The 22,140-nt window shown below is 50.5% G+C and overlaps 1 protein-coding gene across 8 annotated transcripts in view; it reads right to left on the bottom strand.

The window, feature by feature from the left end:
• LOC137462053 (protein CEPU-1) overlaps window positions 1-22,140 on the bottom strand; it is a 357,852-nt gene that overhangs the window by 44,088 nt on the left and 291,624 nt on the right. For all 8 annotated transcript variants that reach the window (XM_068172041.1, XM_068172044.1, XM_068172043.1 and 5 more), the window contains one exon: window positions 5,423-5,655. In XM_068172041.1, coding sequence (XP_068028142.1) covers window positions 5,423-5,655 — 233 coding nt within the window. The remainder of the gene's footprint in view (window positions 1-5,422; window positions 5,656-22,140) is intronic.

The raw sequence follows: 22,140 nt of genomic DNA, 5'->3' as shown, positions 1-22,140 counted from the left end.
TCTTCCACAGTACAGACTCTGGAGTCTCTTTTCCCTCCCTGCTCCCACCCCACGATATAATTGCTAATTAATAATAACGTTTAGCTCTCAGATAGCGCGTTCCATCTTCAAAGACCTCTGTCGACATTAATGAATTAATCCTCATCAACCCCCCTGTGAAGTAGGTGACAATTATTATCTCTGCCTCACAGATGTTAAACTGATTTGCAAAGAGGTCAAGTGACTTTGGGGAGGCTGGAGGAGCCTGGCCTGTACGAGGCCATTCCACAGGGGAACATGGACAAGCACATCCCAGAGAAGCAGGGCTGGGATCCGAGGGTGTGGGGGAGATGGAGAGATCCAGGGGCAGTAATGGATGTGGGACCTGCAGAGATGCTCCCCGAGGGCAGAGTAAAACGAGGATAAAGAGCCAAAAACTAGGCCAGTGCGGGAGAGCATGTGGGAGACCTTCAGTCCTCCACAACAGCCCTGATACAAAAGGCAAGGATGCTTTGACAGAGGGACGGTGATTAGCAACAAAAGAGAGACGGGGAAGGAACACATCAGACAAAGGAGCTGAGAGCACAGGCGAAGCTAGGGAGGATTTCCATTTCGTGCCGCTGGTTTCCTCCCCTCCACCGCTTTGGGGAGGCTCTCCCAGCTCCCCCATGTCTTTTAGGAGTTATTATCTAAACCTGCTTTTGCTTCTAGAAGGAATAGCTGCTCCCAGGGGGGAAATGTGTGGACACATCAGTAAATCCATGCCAGAAGCAAGGGGAGCATCTTGCCCAGTGTGAAACTCCAGCCCATGGCTTCAAACGTGACCAATGTTTGCACATCCTCTGCCACTGGTGGGCAAATCCCTTTTCCCTCCTTGCTCCCAGAACCAGGAATGTGCAATGGTGGCATTGGTGGCACAGGCTCAGCCTCACAGGTAAGGTGAAGATGACTACCGGGACTGAGCCTTCCTCACAGCAAAGGCACTTTGCAGGCACCCAGGCAGCAAAATAGCAACAAAAAGTTCTCCTTGATGTCCCACGAGTGAAAGGGGCTTGTGGCATCAAAGGAAAATTAATTGGGCAGAGTTTGGTGGTTGAAACAAAGCTGGCTTGGGCACCACAGCCCCACCGGTGGCTTTATCTCGCCAGCACAGACCTTGGCAGTGCTGCTTCCCACGTGGGGACAGGTGCCACCAGCACTGCCACCTCTGCCCCGCCACCTGTGTCCACAGCCCCCCTGACTCTGCCGAGCAGGTAATTAACTCCCAGACAAAGGCGGGGATTTGAAGATTAATCTGGGCTCCGAAAGGAGTGGGGGAAACTCATTTACACTAAACAAAAGGGGAGGGGTGATTAGTTTCTCCAGTGACAACAGCAAGAGCCAGATAGGGCCAGGGAAAGTGATAAAGAAGCAGGGAAAGCGCTAATATCCCTCCAGTTGCCTGCTTTTGCCTTTTTTTTTTTCCTTCTTCTTTCTTTCTTTTTAAGCACTAAAATTCCACCATTTTCTATCATGCAAATTCGTGCGCGTAAGTGAGATTAAACTCTGGCAGGCTCCGTGCCTCCTTCCCCAAGTCCATTTCCCGCACTGAGATAAGGCCACCTTCCCTTAATGCATCTTACAAGGCAGTGGGAGTGTTTTGCAGGCACGCATTGGAGACGGCTTATTATCAATACAAATAACAGCTTTGCAGATATCGTCCTTCTCCTCCTACCTCGCCTCTCTCCTTTAAACCCAGGGACCCGGAGAATGGCTTAAATAGCTGAAATGTCCTGCAGGGAGCAGTGAGAAAGGGGAGAATGTGCCTGAGATGCTGCTGCAAGAGGTAGGACTTGTTAAGAGTGGGATACAGGAGAGGAGAGGAAGGAAAAGCGTCGCTCCTCAGAGGTCAGTGGGACCTAAAGCCTGTTTCTCACTCTGGGTTTCTGCCCCACTCCAAATTCACAGCTTGCCTATTGCATGTGGGTCTTCCTTGGATTTTGTTTCTTTGGGATTTACTCCCAAAAAGATCTCACTCTCCTCAGGGTCCAAGGCAGACTCCTGCAAACAGAGGCAGTGCTGCTTTTTGGTGCTTTGTCTGGTCTTATGGCAACTCCTCCTAAGAAGTAATGAGTACTGAAGGAGTGGGAGCACCTTCCAGACCCTGCAGATGACAGGGATGCTCCCTGAGCTGCTCATCTTAGCTCTGTCTGTAATCTGGGTGCATTTGGCCAGGAGAGATCCAGGTGCTAAGAACCTCCTTGTGCCTTTGGCAGCTCTGTTGTTGGCTGACATCAGCTTGGCACCAGCAGCCTGACCCCATTTAGAGCAGGCCCCAAAATAGCAGGTCTGAACTTTGGTGCATTCGGTGCCAAGGGTCCGCTGTCTCATTCCTCAGCTCATTTGTCCCACATTAGCACAGAGGCACCGACCTGCTATTCCTGGATCAGCAGCAATCACCTTTTCCCTTTTGTACCAGGATTTCAAGACTGACAAGTGTTTCTGAAAGCCTGGCCAATGAGGAAAGGTGGGAAAAACAGAGCTTGGATGGTTTCAGAAAGAAGGCGGCTAAGGGGCACCAGGATAACAACCTTCCCAAAAGCAAAAGGTTATTACAGAGGACACTGATCAATTGTTCCCCACATCCACTGGGAATAGGCTGAGAAAAACTCCACTTCATTTGCAACAAAGAAGGTTTAAGTTAGATATTAGCTATACATTTTCTAATTAAAAAGGTAGCAAAAGCAGTAGAATAGATTGTCTGGGGAGACTGAAGAACCTGCTTTGTTAAAGATTTTCAAGAATAGCTTTCACATGTGCTTGGCAGCGAGGTCTCTGCCTGCTTGCAGGGGGATGGGATAAATTAGGTCTTGAGGTGCCTGTTCCCCACCTATTTTAGGATCTTGGCCATCCAATAGAGCCAACCTAGAAATAAATGTGCAGCTCGCCCCTTGCTGCAGTGTGGGCATCCTCCATTCTGGGTGTTTCTACCTCTTTGTCTCCTTGGGGATCATTCCTGACCCTCGTACCCTGAAGGAACGCCCTTCTCCCACCCCTATCCCTCTCCTGCTTTTTGCTCTCCCCTCTCCCACAGCTCTGCTTCCTTCCAGCAGCCCTTGGCCAAAACCACAGATGCCCTCCATCCATGGCTGTTTCCCAGAGATATCCCCTAAACCTGGGGAGGAGGAGGGATGCAGGCATGGGCTCAGAGTGTCTGGGCCTGGCTGATATGCACCCATCCTGCTTGCCTGGGGAGTAGCAGGCTGCTGCAATCCTGGCTGGAAGGGGGAGAGCTCCTTGTCCCCTGCAGCCAGTCCCTTTGGAGAGCACAGCCTGCCCCAGGGCATGATTTAATTGCATCCTGAGAGGCTGGAGTGCTCCTGCCTCCAGAGCCATGCCCCCAGGCCCTTTCCTGGTGCAGCAAGGGGGAACTCAGGACCTGCTTAGAGCAACCTGCACACCTTCCTCTTCCTGGCTAAACCTGTTAAAAAGGAGACACCCCCTTTCCCACCTCCTCGAATCACCTCTCCTTTCCTATCAAGCTGCAGGAAGGGGCAAAATGTCCCAGGGCTGTGTGCTGAACTTGGGACAACCCTAAAATCTGGTGCTGAGCGACCCTGCTTTCCTAGGAGGGGCAATAAGCACCACTTCCCACAAACTGAATGTTGTTTTGGACAGGATTATTCCAGAATACATATTTATAGGGCCCATTTTCCAAGGCAAGAGAGTTAATCCTGGCACCACAGCCCAATTTTCATTGAGGTCATTAAGACAGGTTTCCCTTTAATTGGACATAATAATTCACTTTCATGTCCTGCTCTGAGAAAGGGCTGGGTGAGCCAAAGAACAGCTTTTCAAATTAGGGGGCTCGCTCTCCAGAGCTGGAATTTCTGCTGGCAGCACGAGGATCTCCAGCACATTACAGGACTGAGCCCATCACTGAATCATCCCACACTTAACTGCTGCAAGGAGTTAAGCTCTGACCTTTTCCTGCAGTACCCAAATATCTCTTCCTAATGATACTGCAAGACATGGGAGGGATGGGCCTGGATGTCTGGTGATACAGGAAATTTAGGTCAGGAAACGGGAATCAGAAGAGAACAGACAGAAATTGTCCTGCATCACCCCAGCATCTGATAACGACTTCAGAACTTGCTGGTGATCGACTTTGGCTTAAGAAATTCAGGCAGGTAATAAGAGATTGCAAGATAAACAGCCAGAACCAGGGCTGGCAATGCATCTACTTCCCCTCTGCGCTTAATGGAGATGGAGAAAGTCCGGCTCTGGTTAGTCAGCCTGATTGCTTGAAGAGGAAAAGGAAAATGAAAAGGGAGAGAAGAAGAAAAATAAAGGCCCTGAGTCTGGGTTTATTCCCCACTTCTATTCATTAGGCTGTCAATAATGCTCAGGCCTGGAATATCGACGGTGGATTAGCTCAACCCGACTCTGTGTACAAGACCAATGCCTTTTTAACCCAGCTTGTTTCCAAATCAATACACCCATCAGCATTCGAAAATTAGCCCCAGACGAGATTCCAATACTCAAGCTGGTGTGTCATGTTAAGAGGGCTCCCAGCCAAATCACAGAAGAAGCAGCATGAAAAAAAACGGTTGCTAGCAAGGGATTAGAAATTTTCCATTAATCTTCCCCCAGGCTAAGAGCTCCTCCTTGTCCAGCTCTTGCCCAGCCACATGGGCACAGGATCGATCTTCCATGAATGTCCATCTGCTTGATCATCATATGTGGCCACGTCTGTCTGTCCCCTCTCAAGAAGCCATGTGTGCTCACACACTTGCTGAAGAGAAAATGTAGGCACCCACTTAGCCACCAGAAGTGCTCCAGCACCCTGTGCTGGTCTTTCTCCTCCTCTTCCTCCTCCAAAAGTATGGAATTTCAACACGCAAACACATATTGTTGCTAGGCATACACACACTCCCACAAAGCACACAAATCTGCCAGCTCTCTCTTTTCCCCCAACACAAGTTTTACTTCAAGCACTGCCTCCAGCTTGGGAAACAAAAAACCATCAAAAAACAACAACAATAACAAACAGCACTGTGGGTTTGCCAGTGACTGTGTTGGGAGGCAGAGCTGCCTGTATCAGAGCCCTGGGATTATGTCAGCAAAGTTGGCTAAAACCAAGCCTGACAAAGTTCAAGAAGCATTTGGAGAATACCCTCAGACACATGGTGTGACCTTTGGGGATAGTGCTGTGCAGTGCCAGGAGCTGGACTCCATGATCCTTGTGGATCCTTGCGGGTCCAGAGAACTCAGCAAGTTCTCTGATTCTGTAAAAGTCATTACCCAGCTTGGGACAATCCAAGCTTATGGATCAGCCTCTACTTCTGCACCAAGCTGTGTCAAATGTTGAACATAGGAGCAATGAGAGGAGAAGACATCAGGGCAAAAGGAACAGGAAGCAAAGTCCCAAGCCCAAGCCCTCTACAAACTCTCTTCTTCTTACCTTGCACAATGAGATGGACGCGCGATGTCTTGGGGTGATTGTCTGTCTGCACGGAGCAGGTGTAGGGGCCCTCATCATACACGTCCACATCCTGGATCTGGATGCTGTACTGGGTTTTGGTGTTGGCCAGGAGCACCACCCGAGGGTCCAAGCACCACTTGTCATTGCCGGCATAGAGGATGCTGCTGCGGTTCAGCCAGGCCACTCGGGTCACCCGGTTGTCCACGGAGCACCTGGGGAGAGGCAGAGAGGTGACCCATCAGTGTGCTGCTCTTGGGCGCTCTCCCTCCCTCCCTCCCTTCCAGCCCTCCTGGTCCTCCTGGAACTATTTTTAGCTTTGCTGTCAGCAGCACTTTCAGAGACCAAGCGCTTTCAGTGTCCAAAGAGGACAAGGTCAGCGCTTCCCCTGTGGTGCTCAGGGCACCAACATCCATCTAAACTGGCGGGTCCAGAGATTTGACCAACAGCTTCACAGAGTTTTCAGATGCAGGGAGGTCAGAGCCACCCAGTACCACCCTTTCACTCCTCCATTCCAATTTATTCTTTTTCAAACTCCCAGACAAAGAGAGCTGAGTCCAAACCTCCATCCCAAGTCCACACTTTTTTTTGGAGGTGCAGGTTGTTACTCCCTGCCCAAATCCATCACCTGTCATTCTCTCTGCAGACCTTCACATACCTGCAGCCACACAAAGAGATGCAAAGTGGTGCTGGGAAAGCTTGTGCTGCGTCACAAAGGAGCGAGGAAAATTTATCTTTGGAGAAAGCCAGCTCTGACACACGCCTCTAAAGAGAAACCTTGAGCATCCAACCATTTGTCCCCTCTGTCAACTTTTCCTTCTGTACCCATCACCTGCACCGCTGCACTTCCCTCACTTGTGCACCTCACCTGAGCTGAGCATTTCATTTATCCAGGGATGCTTTGGAGGCAGAAATCCTCTATATTCAGCCTAAATAAGCACCTGACTTCCCCCTGGAGACAACACAGTGCAAACCTAGAAATTATTTTGATCCTGAAGGAGATTATTTTCCTGTGAACATTACCTGGGATCAGTCTAGCTCCTCCCAAAAGTTTCTGCCAGCCCTGTAACCCCCCATCCCCATGTTCCCAAGCCAGGTTTGAATCCTCCTATTGCCACAAGAAAAGCATCAAGACCTTCTCTAAACAGCAGAAACCTGCAGCCCCCACAGCCAGCTAAACCCCTGCTTCTCTCTGAGAAATTTTGGGATTACGGAGCCATCGGGATTTAGCCACGCTTTGCTGGATGCTCCAGAGCATAATGTCCCTGCATAAAACCACTCAGCCTAAGATCCACTGTTTATATTCTTCCCCAAATTACTTCATTACTTTGTGCAGTGGGTGGGATGCAAATTAACTTCAGAGGCACCGAGAGGGAGCCTGGAAGCTTCTGGGACATCTCACTCAGGGTGACTTCAAGGAATGTAAGGGACTTACATGGGCTTACATGTGCCAGACTGCACTGAGAGGGGAGGTAATGGCAAGGGTGAGTGTATCTGTGGCACGTGGACTTGTCCTGGACACTTTAGGAAGTGTGTCCTTCCTCTGGGTGAGCTGTCCCTTTCGCCTCCTTTGGGTGGGGAGTCACATTTTCTCCAAGGTAACAAGTGATAGGACAAGAGGAAATGGCCTCAAGTTGCACCAGGGAAGGTTTAGATTGAATATTAGAGAATATTTCTTCACTGAAAGGGTGGTCAAGCCCTGCTACAGGCTGCCCAGTGCAGTGCTGGAGGCACTGGAGGGATTTAAAAGCCACATGGATGTGGCACTTGGGGACATGGGTTAGTGGGGGACCTGGCAGTACAGGGAATGGTTGGACTGATCTTAGAGGCTTTTCCAACTCTAATGACTCTGTGATGGAAGACTTCTCTTCCTGTGTCCATTCCTGATGTCAGGGAAGACACAGGGGACAAGTTGCCTCATTTCATTCAGCCTCTTTTTGGAACTTCTTTGGCCCCAGCAATTACAGGAGAAGCCAAAATAACCCACCCAGCCTCAACACACAAATTTTGGTTGGGGGTGACAGAGGAGATGTGTTGTCTGCAGCACAGGACACCCCTGATTTGCCAGTACCCAACTCCTGCTCCATCCTCCCTCCCTGGTGTGAAAAACAGACAATAAATTAAACAATTTTACTACTGTTCCATAATGATATTACGATAATAATAAATTAAATCTGAGCAGATTTTTATGATCTACATTAAAAAAGGCAATAGATTCAGTCTGGGCTGAACACCAAGAACTTGGCTCTTGCTCTCAGCTGCATTACAACTTGAGTAAAAGGCCTGAGAGTTTAGTTGCACAAGTTGAATTAAACTGGAGATTTCTTCCCAGAGGATGGGTTTAGTCTATTGAACTCCAAATCTCAGCTCTGCTGCTAGCTCAGACCTGTGGGGCACGAATAAAATGAAGTGGTTTTTTTTGGTGTTTGGCTCTGGTACCATGAAATAGGCTCCTGTGGTGGTGGCTCTGCACAAACACAGATGTGTCCAGGGCTGGGTGATGAGTAACCAGACATTACTTGAATTTCTCAACCAATCCCCTCTGCAGATGTTACCTTGAGGAACTGTAAGCAGGCTGAACTAAAAATATATATTTCCTCTCTCCTTCTCCAGGCCAGTTTTCTTTATGAAATGCATCAGCTTGGAGATCCTTGGATAATAATGGAGCCAGACAGTGTGCAATCCAAGCATTCCCTCTATCATATGGGCATTTAAGAGCTTTTGAAAAGCAGTGGGGCTCAGGTAACGCATGAGGCAACAGTGAAATAAGTGCTTTCGCCCTTCACAGCACCCGGGCACAATCTCTCCTTATCATCCAGACATGCTTCCCTGTCCCTGGGATCGGCAAGCTTCAAGCTGTTACTTAATATTCTTCCCTGCCTCTTAAAGCTCCTGAGCCAACATATATATATATATATATATATATATATATATATATATATGTATAATAAAGCACAGCACTGCTCCTGGGAAAGAGCTTTGACCTCTGGATGCACTGGGCTATTTAGGGATTGGCAGTTGTGGTCCTTCCTGAGCTGCTTCCAAGCACTCTGCTCCTCCTGCTCCTCCTCACACAAGCACCGGTCGGGGTCCCCGTGGCCGAGGCTCGTCACAGCGACCCGATGCTCTTCCAGCCCCTCCATCTGCTCCTCCTTCCCTCCTCCAGCAGCTCCTCTCTCCAACAGCCCGGCGCAGGGATGGGGAGCCTCTTCTCCCACACAAAGGCAGCTTGGCTTTGGCCAGGAAGCCACGCTCCAGGCACAGGTGGAGAGCAAAGCCACTGCCAAGCCCACAGCCTCCCCTCTGCCCACCCTGCTCCTGGCAAAGTGCAAAGACCTGGGATTCCTCTTCCACCTCACTGGAAGCCCTCAGTTTCCCTCTCATCCCATGGTGTGCCAGGGAAGGAGGGGAGGGAGAGGTCCTTGGGGTGCCAGAAAGCAGTGCTTGCCTCCAAAAAGATGATCTAAAAACAATTAAGCACAGATGAGGTAATTTTCTTTCTCAAGATCCCTAATTCTTGTTCCACTCCTGCTCAGACAGCAAGGACCTCTCCTCCAGCAAGATGAAATACCGCTGTGTGCCAGCACAAGGTAAAGATGATGCTGCTTGATACTGCTGCCTTTCTCTGCTGTTTCTTTCCCAACAAACCCAGAGTCCCAGACCTCGGGGTTTCTCCTCTGGGAGAGGGGAACACTGCCTAACTCACCACTGCTACATCATCCTGGGGCAGGAAGGGATGGTTTATAGGGAGATGCAGCTCCTCATGCTGCACCAGACCCTCTGCTCCCTGTGGCTTCCGAGGGCACCTCAAAATGAGCACAAATTTGGGCATTTTAGACAGTTACACACACTGAGCAAAGGTGAGAGCTGTGAATCTCCGTCCTCCCCACCTGTCCCAACCTACCTGCTCATCCCTTGCCCTGCACTCCCCAATTAATGGCATGTGGTGGGTGCAAAGGAATACAGGCTGGTGCTGTCCCTTCCCAATCTGTCAACATCTCCCACAGCCAAAATTTCCGGGCTTTGTTATCCACCCTGTTCTATCAAGTTGGTCCATTAGGACTGGCCACTCTCCCCCAGAGTGGTATTCCCAAACATTTCCACAGCCTGAGGGTTGAGCTCATGCATCCAAAGGGCCCTACAGGTGCAGCCAACAGCCCACCTGGCTGCAAGGACAGCACTCAAAGACAAATCGGAAGAGGGAAAGCAACAGCACAAGGATTCTGCCAGCGTGCACAAAGACGAGCCAGGCTGGAAATGCCAACAAAGCCATCAGTGGGGACAAAACAGCCTCATAAACAAGTACCAGGAATAAACAAGCAGCAGGGTGCTGATGCTGAGTTCCCTGACCACTGATCCCACCCGTGCTGATCCAGCCCCTTGCACCTCCCTACGACTCCAGAGCAGACACAGATGGCACACATCAGCAGTGACGTGCCCTCCTGAATTTCTCTCTTTGCTTTCTCGAGTTTGCACACAAAAAAATGACATGAGAGGAGGTGGGCAGGCAGTGGGGGGAAGGAGGTTTTTAATTACTGAAGTGTAGTAATTGGCACACAACACTTTTTTGTTGCCTCTTATGCAGATTGCTGGTGTTCCAGAGGGCTGGGCTGGAGAGCACAGATTGTCTCAACCCAGCAGGACACACAAGAAATGAATAATGTTAATTAGAACTGAAAAGAGCTCAGCAAAATTACCAACCTGATTGCTGCTTTCATTGCAATTATCAAGGTACAAGCTCCATCATGGGGAGGCAGAATGGGGCTAAGCCTGGTTCACCCCAGCAAATATGGAGGCCCAGCCTGGGCTGTGACCAGACTGACCCTCCCCAGGCTCAGTTCTCCTCCCATCACCCCCTAATTTTCATGACATGCCTACCCTAGAGAAACCACCTTCCTAAATCCTGGCCACTTGATGGAATTTCACAATGGCATTGACCCGAATCCTTTAAGACATTGAGTCCAAGCATTGATCCAGCACTGCCAAGCCCACCCCTAAACCATGACCCTGGGTGCCGCACTCACCATCAAGCATCCCCAGATGTCTTTATTTTCTTCCCAGTCTAACTCAGCCATTCCCACACACTTCCGGACTTTTAATCAATCCCACACCAGCAATGTTTTGTCTCTGCTATGAGCTAAAACAAGCTGGAGATCAGGAATAAGTTTGGGGTTTATCTTAAAATTGGGTGCAGATGCTCCCTCTGAGGCTGGGTAAGATGACAGGATGCTCTGGGCCTGCCTTGTCCCCTGCTTCTCCTGTCCCAGACATCACCTTCCAGCCTCTGCACCATCAGCCGAGCTATAAATGATCAACTAAACCAGCCTGCCGCCGGAGGCAGAGCTCCACATCTTCAGATTTATTTCTGTGATTATCACATTTTATTGTTATTTATTAGGATTAATTAAAGGCCGGGCTGTGAACAACTCAATCCCAGTCAGGCACAGTCTTACACACTTTCCCATGATGTTTAGAAGAGAATTTTGGCCATCAATTCCTGAGCAAAAGGAAAGCGGGGGCCAGATTGTGTCACGCTCCTTGGGACAGGCACTGCTCACGATCCTGTAAGGCTGGCATGCCCATGCCATGGACAGCCTGAGGTGTGGCTATCACATAGAACATGGTCTGGAAGCTTTTTAACTAATAAATATCGAGCCAAATCTCTCATTGTTACAGCCCAGTCTGGTTTCGCTCTCTTTGCTGCATTGGGCGAAGTCACGCACCAGCAATTTTTCCCAGTCCAGCCCTTCTCCAGCAGGATTTACAGCATCTGCTCCCTTTCCATGCACACCCAGCCTGCATTTGCTCACACACCCTCCCTGCAGCACCGTCTGCTCACATCCACAGGGCCAGCCAGTGCTGCCCAGCACACCAACCCCACACAGCACACACTGAGAGTGTGTGTGCACCCACACACGTGGGGAACAGCGTGTGCTCCTCCAGCAATAATCCCATTCTGCTGGAGCAGGGACTCCCAGCTCAGGCCATGGAGCTTGGATGGCAAGGTTGGATGTGCCGGTCACAGGCTCTTTGCAGGAGACATTCACAGTGGAAGTTGAATTGTTGGATTAAAATGTCTGTAGGTTTGGTACTGCTGAAAGCCCCCAGTGCTCAGTCAGGGACTCTAATGGGGGCTGGAGGCTCAGCCCTGCTGGGGTGAGTGGCTGTGATCAGGTTCTTGGCATTCCCGTCCTCACCTGCTCCTCAGGACCAGCCCAGTCATCCTCACCCTCACTGTGAGTTTGGCTGGAGGGCATCCCTGGAGCTCCCACTGATGTGACACCACCAAAGACACAGCCCGAGGAGGTTTTCACAGCACAGAGTGGCTCACAGGAGCAAGAAACCTCTTCCCAGCATGGGGAGCCTGGTTCCTGTCAGGCAGGAACTGACCCAATGATTAACTCAGCAGTGGGGTCTGGCAGGAAAGGGGGGTCCCTGCTGGGGCTGGCGCATTCCTCCCGTCCCCCCTGCAGCAGCCAGAGCCTCTCCAAAGGCTGCGGGGTGAGGACGTACCCTTGGATCAGCTGCCACCCCAGCGCCTCTTCAAAATAACACTGAGCTGGTCAAAAGGAATGCTCAGAAGTGGAAAATAAAACCCCTTTGTGCTTCCCCCTCTCCTCCCTCCCCAGACAGTTCCTTGTTGGTTGTTGCAGAGGGAGTCAGGGCCCTAGACTGGGAGGTCTTGCCTTTCCCACTGGCTCATGCAAGTTCCTGCCCTTCATTCCTGCCCTCTGCAAGGCTTTAAAGATATCTGGCACCTCCTTGCCAGGGAGTGTGAGTTAACTCATGTTTATAAAGTACCTGATCTCCTCAATTGAAAGTTTATACATGCAAATGATTCACACTAATTACATTAATAATAATACTGGGCTCAAAAAGATCCGCCTTGGTTCACTGCCCGGGATTTGCAGAGCTGCAAACAACTCCCAGTGTGCTGCCTTAGACACGGTTATTGGCACATGCCAAGGAAACAGGAGGAAACCGGACTGGGAAGGGAAGAAGAGCTGCAAAAAGAGCTGGAGCTCCTGCTGACTGAGCATCAGGCACGGTGGGGAGCAGGCACTGATTCCATGAACACCTCTGTGTACATCCTGACAGTCCTGGGAGATCCCTGTGCCGGCCCCAAGGGCTGGTGCAGAGTGGGCAGATCGCGATGCAGCCGGCAGGGACGGCTCGTCTGGAAAAGTCTTTATCTCTCTGCAATGCAGCAGTGCACCAGCACCTTTCCAAGTCCCGTGCTCGGCTCATCCAGCCTTTCTGTTTATCCTCCTATTGTCTCTGCTAACAACAGAGCTCAGCACATCTATAGCATCTTCCATCTCGGCATCTCGGAGCGTGCCACAAAACATCAATGAGGGCAGCGGCTCGCAGCGCGCGGCAGGAAGCATGTCCCTAACCCCGGCTGTGGCTGGCTCCAAGGGGCACCACTGGAGTGTGCTCCTGGCCCATCTTCTTGGGTTCCCGTCCAGAAGTGCTAATGGCACCGGGCACGGGTGACACCAGCACCAAAATACCTGTGGGCAGCTGTGTGGGGACGCGGCCGGTGTCAATGACACGGGTAATGACATTTACAAATGACATGGGTACCACCAGGGAACCCATAGGTGGGATCCTGTGCTGAGCTGTGGGACAGTTATTCCTCAGGGTTTTCTCCTTTTTTGCATCCCCCAAGCCCAAGTAATGAACAGGAGGCTCCTGGATGCCAGCAGGCAAACAGCGCTCATTGAAAGCCACTCCTCCCCTGGCAGTCTTCCAGGACTGCCTACGGAAGGATCCTCACTCCATCAGCCCAGTCCAGGACCAGGCTCTGGCAGCTTCAAATAGAGGTGTAGAAAATGCCACAAGAAGAAAATTATCTCATCCTCTCCCCTCAAACGTTACGGAGCAGTGTAAACTCTAGAAAACAAGGTCTCCTCATCTGAGGACATGTGGAGAAGTTGTTTTCTCTCTCTGCCTCCAAATGAACAAGGATCTCTCTCCTTGCTCTGCACTTCTCTCTAGAAAAAATGCTTCTTTACCACCTACTAGTCCCGGGCTGAGCCACTCAAGTCACCCCAGCTCCCCATCCTTCAGCCCCCTGGCAGCTCCTGCTCTTCTCCTGCAGGCTGCACTCCCAGCAGCCAGTGCCGATCCCCGACGCTGAACTCGCCCAATTACAAACTGTGCCCCAGAATAAATCCTGGTTCTGCTTTGCCAAGTGACACTAATGGCCCTGGAATAAAGCGATGCCATCCACCCCAACGGGCTGCAAAGGAGCGCGTTTAACTACGCACAGAGGCAAGGGACTGCTGAGCTTAACTGCACTGAAAATGTATTCCAATGGAAGCGATGCACTTAACTTATCACAAGTGGGAAATTATCACTGAAGTGGCTTTTCCTCAGAAGTTGAGGCACAAAACAGGAACGGTGAGGGGTGAATGCTTTCTGCCAGGACTGCAGAGAGAGATGGAGGAGGGAATGGGAGGCTGCTGGAGGATGCTGCGAGTCCAGGGGCTCTGTGAGGAGGAGCAGGAGGCAAGAGGGAAGGAGAGGTGCTGCAAACAGTGGGCTGCGGGGCACTGAAGGGGACAACACAGGGAAACCTGCCCAGGGAAGGGCACAAGATAGGAATTAGATTTTCAAGGCATTGGCAGAGGTGCTCTGGGGAGCTGGGGGAGCTTGCACTGTCACTGCCTTCTGCTGGGTCTATGTAGAATCATGGAATGGTTTGGATTGGAGAGAACCTTAAAGATCATCCTGTTCAATCCCCTGCCGTGGGCTGGGACACCTTCTGCTCAAGCAGGTTCCTCCAAGCTCCATCCAACCTGGCCTTGGACACTCCCAGGGGTGGGGCAGTCACGACTTCATGTAGCAAAAATATGCTGCTATTGTACATATATATACCATATCTATATATATCCATCTATCTATTCTCTATCTATATATTCTCTATCTATATATTCTCTATCTATATATACTATGCCATCTCTATAATTCTAGCCTGGCAATAATTGCAGGTTACCACATCACCTTCCTACACCAGCTCTCCCTCACACTCCTAATTGCATCTTCACCATGACGCCTGAGCTCGTCATGCTTCTGCTGCCAGATGGGGAGAGATGGGGAGAGACAGAACAAGGACAAGCAGAAAATCCTTAAAATTAAAATAGAGAGGTGGTCCCGGCAACTCAAGGCTGAGTAGGAGGAGTGGGGCATCCCAAGCCTTTGGAGATTAATCCTGAAGCCTTGCAGTGCTGTGCTGCGTCACAGGGTGATTCTTCTTTGGCAGAAGAGCACAAGTAGCTGAGAGAAAAAGCTAAATTGTGCCTCTTGCTCTGATGTTTCTCCTCAGAGAACACAGCTCCCTAACAAGAACCTGCACGGCTTCTCACAGAGCCAGATCTTCTCCCACTACCTAACCAGAAGGTGGTTTGCTACATAAACAAAGTTCAAGTGCTCGTCTCATGACGCATCACAGTGGGGTGGGGACTTGTTTGTGACTGATAGAAGAGGCTGGAGAGGCTTTGACATAGCAAGGCAAGTGGCAAACCAGAGGAAATGGAAGGGAGGGGCAGGAGGGATGTCAAGGAAGGAAACATGATGGAGCCAAAGCAATGGGACCTTCTCCAGCCATGCCATGGCACCAAAGCCCTTTCCTCACTTATAAAATAGCACTAATGAGACCAGAAACAAAAGAGGGAGTGAGGGAAAGGACCCTTCCCAGTAAAGACACCCCCCATCCTTCCCTCTCCCCTTGAGGACATCATCCTTAAAATATATTTCATTTCACAGCTGCATTATGGTACCACAAAATCCTGCGAATCCAATTTAAGAACAGATTACCTCCTCACTTACTTCATTTGAAGCAATTACATGTTAATTTTCATTGAGACCAGCCTAATGCATACCAATCTGATGCTGCAATCTCATTTGAATACTTGAGGGAAAGCTAGTTGGGCTCTGGGCTCTGGAGGCTCATATTTAAAGGGCCACTTCACATTTCCTCTCCCTTTTCCCCTGGTTATTTACATCCTCATCACACTTGTGGTGCTCCCTCCCTCCCTTCAGGGCGTTCCCAACAGCTGCTGCCTCTCCTGAGACAAAATAAAAATGCCCAATAAGTTTTGCAGTAATGCTGCTGTGTCCATCACCAGTCCAACCCCCAAGGCACGACCTTCCCCAGGCCAAGATTCAATATCAACCATGTTTTTCTCCATCAGTGAGTAACATCCCAGCATCAAAGTCACTGGGAAACACGTGCTCATCTCAGCAAAGAGACTCCTCCTCCTCCTCCACCTCCTCCTCCTCCTCCTCCCAGGCCAGGAACAGGCGTTTCTGGCTGATGGTTATCTCCAGCTCCCTCACACTCACTCAGAGTCTCCTCTCTCTGCAGAGCCGCGGTATCGATCTTGTCTCGGACACCAAGCTTTGAGTAATTAATAATGCCAGGAGAGTGTGGATCCTGCTCGGGGTTGAGGCGGGGAGGCAGCTGCCCCCGGCTGGCTGCACGCATCCCGGTGATAAGCATTCATGTTGGAGGCTGCACCTTAATTAGATTTTTCAGATTGCAGAAGCCCTGAGACACTTGTGCAGACACCATATAAATGTATACTGCATTGTACTGTAATTAATCCAAGGTGATGAAGCAGGAGCCAGGGATTCACAGTGAGACAATCAGCCTCAAAACTTCAGCACATCATCGGGCTCAAGCCCACCCTGTGGGCCAAACCATCTGCAAACCAGGAAATCTCCCTCTTCAGTCACCAGAGACACATCGGACAACAGGAACATCCCAGAAGACAACAGTTTTCTGGTGCCTCCTCCCCAGACAAGGCTTCCACCATTAAATGTGCATCTTTCCTTCCACACAAGCAGTTCAACAGCCAGAAAGACAACAAAAAGCACTAAAGACAAGCAGAGATTAATTGCAGCTCCTCCTCCCCAAAAGAAATAATCGATTGCATCAGGCAGGTGTCTGTGCTGTCCCTGAAAGCACGTGGATGTCACAGCCATGGGCTCCAGACATTTGTATTCCACATTAGACAGCCAGGATGCTCCATGAGCACTGAGGGAAGTGATGGGGTGAGAGAGTTTTGTTGGAGAAAATCTTTGGAAAAGGAGTTTGTGCTGAGGATAACTCAGGGAAGGTGCAGGAGGAGACGAAGTGACAGATGAAAAACTGCTGTCTGAAACATCACTCAACCTCCTAAAGCCTCCTGTGCCTGTGCAAGTCACCTGCCTAGAGCAGGGGGGAGATTTTACTTGCTGGGAGCTGTGGGACACTTTCCTGGCTGTTATGAGCTTCCCTAGAAAACAGAGATGCACAATCCAGGCTTGGATAGTGCAGGGCTGGTCACAGAATCACAGAATAATGAGGTTGGAAGACGCCTCTAAGATCATCAAGTCCAACCTATGCCCTAACACCTCAACTAGACTATAGCACCAAGTGGCATGTCCAGTCTTTTTTTAAACACATCCAGAGATGGTGACTCCACCACCTCCCTGGGAAGACAATTCCAGTACTTCATTATTTTATCGGTGAAATTTTTTTTCGTAATATCCAACCTGTACCTTCCCTGACGTAGCTTGAGGCTGTGTCCTCTTGTCCTGTCAGTGCTGCCCGGTGGAAGAGACCGACCCCACCTGTCTACAGCCTCCCTTCAGGAAGTTGTAGAGAGTGATAAGGTCACCTCAGAGCCTCCTCTTCTCCAGGCTAAACAGGTCCCTGTTCCCACAGGTATTTGCCAGCAGCAGAGATGCTCTGCTGACCTTGAATACACCCAAACCTGCAGCTGAGCTGGGTTTGCACCCGACTGCCTCACCCTGACCCTGCTCCCTCTATCCTGGGGCAGCCAAGGGGTTTCACGCGCATTTGGAAACTCCTGTAATTTCTATTAATGCAATCAAACTTCTGCTGATCGAGTCCAACAGCCTTTGCCTGCAGGAAACAACCACCAGCACACTGGACCCTTTATGCAGAGCCACTGGATGAGACCCCTGGGAAACATCCTGGCTGCTCCAAGCCCCACGGTGGCTTGTTCAGAGGGTCCCAGGACACGATGGCTCAGTCTCCACTGTGCCCACAGGGTAAAAAGCCCTTTGGGGAGGGAGGGAGCTGAGCTGGGAGCCTGCTGTGCCACGGCACCAGTGGGTTTGGGAAGGATGGAATGAGTCGCAGGGCCCCAGGGCGTATGGTGAGAAACCAAACAATCAGGATTCAGGGGAGGAAAGGCAGTTACCTGGGCAACAGTGAGCTGCTAATCCATCTGCCACCCCGCAGGACTGCCCACCTGCTCCTGCACTGCCGGCGGAGGCCCCAGAGCAGACTGCAGCTCCACGGCACCACGGGGCTTTTCCCAACCCGATTCCAGGCTGGGTGGGGAGCCAGAGGTGACCCCACACTCAGCCTTGCCCTGATGCAGCCCCTCCCCAGCCACGGCAGCTCTCAGCAGTCAGCAGCTCTTGCTGCCCACCCCCACTGCCCGAATGATGGTGGCCACCCCCAAGACACAGAAGGAGCTGATGTCCCACAGCACTGTCCTGCCCTTCCCAAGGGAATGGCCATGCTTTTTCCCTGCTCCATCTCCCATCACACCCAAAACCTCCTCTGCAGTGAGCAAGGAAGGAGATGCCTCTGCTGGCAGACATGGATGCCGGTGCCAAGGTGACACAAGGACACAGGGGATGAAGGGGATGCCAGCCCCCAACCTCGATGTCACTCTCTTGTCCCACGCACACCCCCACCCCTCTGTGGTGACACGGGGCCCGCAGCAGCCTCTGCTCCCCATTCAGCTGCTTTGGCAGGTGGAGAAACACCAGCACTCCAGCTAAAACAACAGTTTTGGTGGCTTGGGGATAGGATTTCAAAGCACCCAGAGAGACTTTGCCTGTTTCCTATTGATCCAACTCAGTCCCTGTACAAACCTTTGAAAACATGTCCTTTATAGTTTTCAATTTTGATGTCACATCTGTAAGAATATATGGTGGGGCTTTTTTCCTTCTTCTTCCCCTTTTCTTCTTAAGAGGAGATATCACACTTTGAACTCTAATTTTTATTTATTTTCATTTTATAGAAAAAGACTGATTCCCCACTGAGCAGGGATGGAGGAAGAGAAAAGGGAGTGGGGAGGAAGCCTTCAAAAAGTGTCCAGATTTAATTTTTTTATCAGAGGAACAGAAAGAGAAATTTGTTGATGATCACACAGATTCAAGTACCTTAAAAGAAGGCAACCACCGGTAAATGGAAACTAGTTAAGGAATTACATGAAAGACATGGGAGACGCTCGAGAAGCAAAAGAAACGCTGTAACCAAGTGGAAAACCAAACCCATCTGTCCCAAACCACTGGAGCAGTGATGAGCAGGAGGTGAAGTGTTTGCTCTGCAGCAGCAGCAGCAGATGATGGGAGAGCTGGAGGTTTGCAGAGGTCTGAGCCGGCCCCGTGCGGAGGGAGCCCAGCGCCAGGAACCAGCACCCAGCCAGGGTTTTACCTGCTTGCCTCCCTGCACAGCTAAAACAAGTGGAGGCAGGCAAATAAAGGGCTTCATCACTTTGAAAAACAGCACCCCGGGGGCTCTGTGTTTTGCTTTTCCTCCTCGGCACATTCCAGCTCGAGTGCACTCAGTTTATAAATTCGAAGGGAGTGGGATTGTTTGGGTTGGGTTTTTTTCTCCCTTTGCTTTGGTTTTAATCCAACGGCAGCATTTTAACACTCAGGCTGGCAGCTGAAAAGCCGGCAGAGCGGGGCAGTGAGATGTGGACAGAGTGATTTAGGGAAGGGAGGGGCAAGGAGAAGAGGAGGAGGACGAGGGGGTGAGACCATGGCAACACCAAGCTGGCCTGCAAGAGTCAGTGGCAGACAGGGCTTGAGACAAGGAGCTGGATCCATCTCAACCCTAACAAGCCTTGCCGAAGCCCTGAAGAGGCCAGATCCTATTGCTTCCTGAACTGTGACCCGCCTGGCTTAGCTCGGAAATCTTTTAAATAGGAAAACAGAGCCGGCATTTGCTTTCATGCAGAGTCAGTGGTGAGCAAAGCCCAAGGGTTGCATTAGATTAGCAGCGGGCTCCTCCGAAGGCATGGAAACTTTGATCATTTAATATGTATGCACCGTGTCGGAGCACACAGGTCTCCAAACCCCAGTAAATGTTTTATTAGGGCAGCTCTGGCTATTATGCCCAAGCCTCACTCCTTTTGGACTCTGGGGATCTTGTTGTGATTGGAAAGACACTGTTCATCATCTCCCTCTCTCCCAAGTAGGGCTGTGCAGCTCTTGCCTTGCTTTTCCCTCGGATCTCACTCAAAGTGCATTGCAGCCCAGGAGCCTGGAGGGTGGCAGGAATATCCCAAAATGACCCCCCTGCCTTCCTCAAAGTTTCTTGCAGTAAACCCCAAGACGTGAACTCAGATGTCAGTGCCGATCGCAGTGGGAGCAAAGGCTCTGCTCTTCCTCCTCCATCACCACTTCATGGACTCAGGGACATGCTTTAGTGGTGGATCTGGCAGTGCTGGCTTAATCCTTGGACACAATGACCTTAGAGGTCTTTTCCAACCTTTCTGATTCTATGAAAGTGTCCACCAGGCCTGCCCAGAGCTCCCAACCCCACTAGGACATGGGAGAGCCAGTCACCCTCACTGGGAAACCACCAGGCAGGAGCCTCTCTGGGGAGAAGATTTCTGACTGAAGCACTGCAGAACCAGCCCCAGGCTCCCCTGAGTGCAGAACATCTCGGTGTTGTCAGGAGCACTCTTTGATTTTATTCTTTTAATTTGCAAATGACTCGTAGTTGCCAAAATATGGAAACGATTCATTGCCAAAGTGATTATTTGTTGTTGAAAATGTCATTTTTGTTGGAAATTTAGAAGAAAATCCCTACTAAACAGCATAGTTTGCCCTCCATGCTGCCACACTCAACTCAAAATGGATATAACCCTGCTCAGTACTGGATTTCCAGCTTCCCAAGAGCTGGGATTCGGATTAGGAATCAGTGCATGAAGAGAAGGGGGCAGATACAATCTGTGTGTACAAGGACTGTGCTTCAAAGGACACTGGGCCAGGACCATAAATCTGAGTGCACAGTCCTACAAGAAACATTCTAGGGGAAAATTACACCACTTGTAGAATTAAAGCAGCCCTCCCTTTTTTTTTCCTGATTGTAAAAAATATTTACATCCAAAATAGACAAGAAAAGCCTAGTGCCAAGAAAATAGGGGATTTTTATAGATCCTGTTTCTGCAAGAAATTACCAAGACAACAAGTCACTAAGTTCTGAGAAAGGATTTGACATTTTCCTGAATAAAAATAGCACCTGAAGTGGCATCATTTAGGATTACACCTTATGGGCAAGTGCTGCCGAAGCAGCCGGAGTATAAAACCCATCCCATGGGTGGAAAAATTCACCTGTGGGATCCCACCAGAGATGCTTCATTGTTTCCCCATTTCTATAGGATTTCACACTAATTTCCACAGAATTCACTTGGTTTTGTCACTATTAAGTTTGATTAGACTTTTTTTTTTTTTTTTTGCCATAAAGGAATTACAAGGACCAGGAATTGTCGTGCTTCAAGGCATGGACACATCATCAGCTCAGAATGACAATGACCCCATGGTGCCATCCGGTGTTTTAGGGGATTTCTGGATTGAGCAGAAAGCCGGGCTTTTTCTCCCAGGTGCAGCCATGTGTGCTGTGAGATTTGTCTATAAAAGCACACTCCAAAATTCCAACCCGCTGGGCTATTGCTGCCGAACAAAGAGCAAGAGGGGTGGGTGTGGACACCCCTTCCACTCCACTTCCACTTCCCACCCTGGTGGGAAGGGAGCACCTGGTCCAGGCAAGGATGCATCTCCAAAAACACATTCTCTGGCTGTTCTACCTTCCACATTTTCTCTTAAAAGCACAAAAAACACCCATGTGCACATGGTAGCACACCATGACAAAAGGAGACCGGATGCCAAGAAACACAGGGGAAAGCTTGGACATGGAATGACTGAATGAGGACACTGGGATTTTGGATAAGCATTATGACCATGACAGCTTTCTGCGTTTTCTACCTCCAGCAACAGAAAGCCCTGAGGTGCATGGAGAAGGGCAGATGATGAGGTGTTGCCACAACCACCAAAGCACTTACGGGAACACTGCCATGGCTGCATCCCATCGGATGGGATCCGAGCCCTGCCAGGAACACGCATCCATCTCCTGGAGCTGACAGTGTGACACAGCCTAGCTGCACCTCTCCTCTCTGGGAGAGATCCCATCTCCACCAGGCGCAGTCCTCCCCTCCCCAGAAGTGCTAATTAACACCCGACCGTGGGTGACCGATGATCCCTGCCAAGTGCCAGGTGCTGACCCAGCGCTGCCTCCATGCCCTGGAATGCTCCTTGTGGAGCGCCGGGCAGGCAGAGGGACAGCGAGGAGCAGGAGAAGCAGCACAATGCTGAAGGATTGGAGAGCCAGGGAAGGGAAGGGAAGGGTTGAGCCTTCTGCTGGAGGCTCTGAGCGTTGCTCTGCGCTCTCCACAGTTCCTCTGGTGAGGCCAAGCTGTCCCTCTGCCCCCGCTGCCTCATCCCTGCCAACACCGACTTTGACCCTCGTTATCCAGATGGCCCAAATCTTCCAAGCACTGAGGCTCCTGCAGTTTTCCAGGAAAATGCCCAGAGGTCTCATTATATGCAAACCCTCCTCCTCCACTGAGCCCAGCCAATTCACTCCTTCCTGTGTGGAA

This window comes from Anomalospiza imberbis, chromosome 24 (assembly GCF_031753505.1).
Source record: "Anomalospiza imberbis isolate Cuckoo-Finch-1a 21T00152 chromosome 24, ASM3175350v1, whole genome shotgun sequence".
Taxonomy (NCBI): Eukaryota; Metazoa; Chordata; class Aves; order Passeriformes; family Viduidae; genus Anomalospiza; species Anomalospiza imberbis.
The sequence above is the reverse complement of the archived record's forward strand: the minus strand, read 5'-3'. Positions and strand labels throughout refer to the sequence as shown.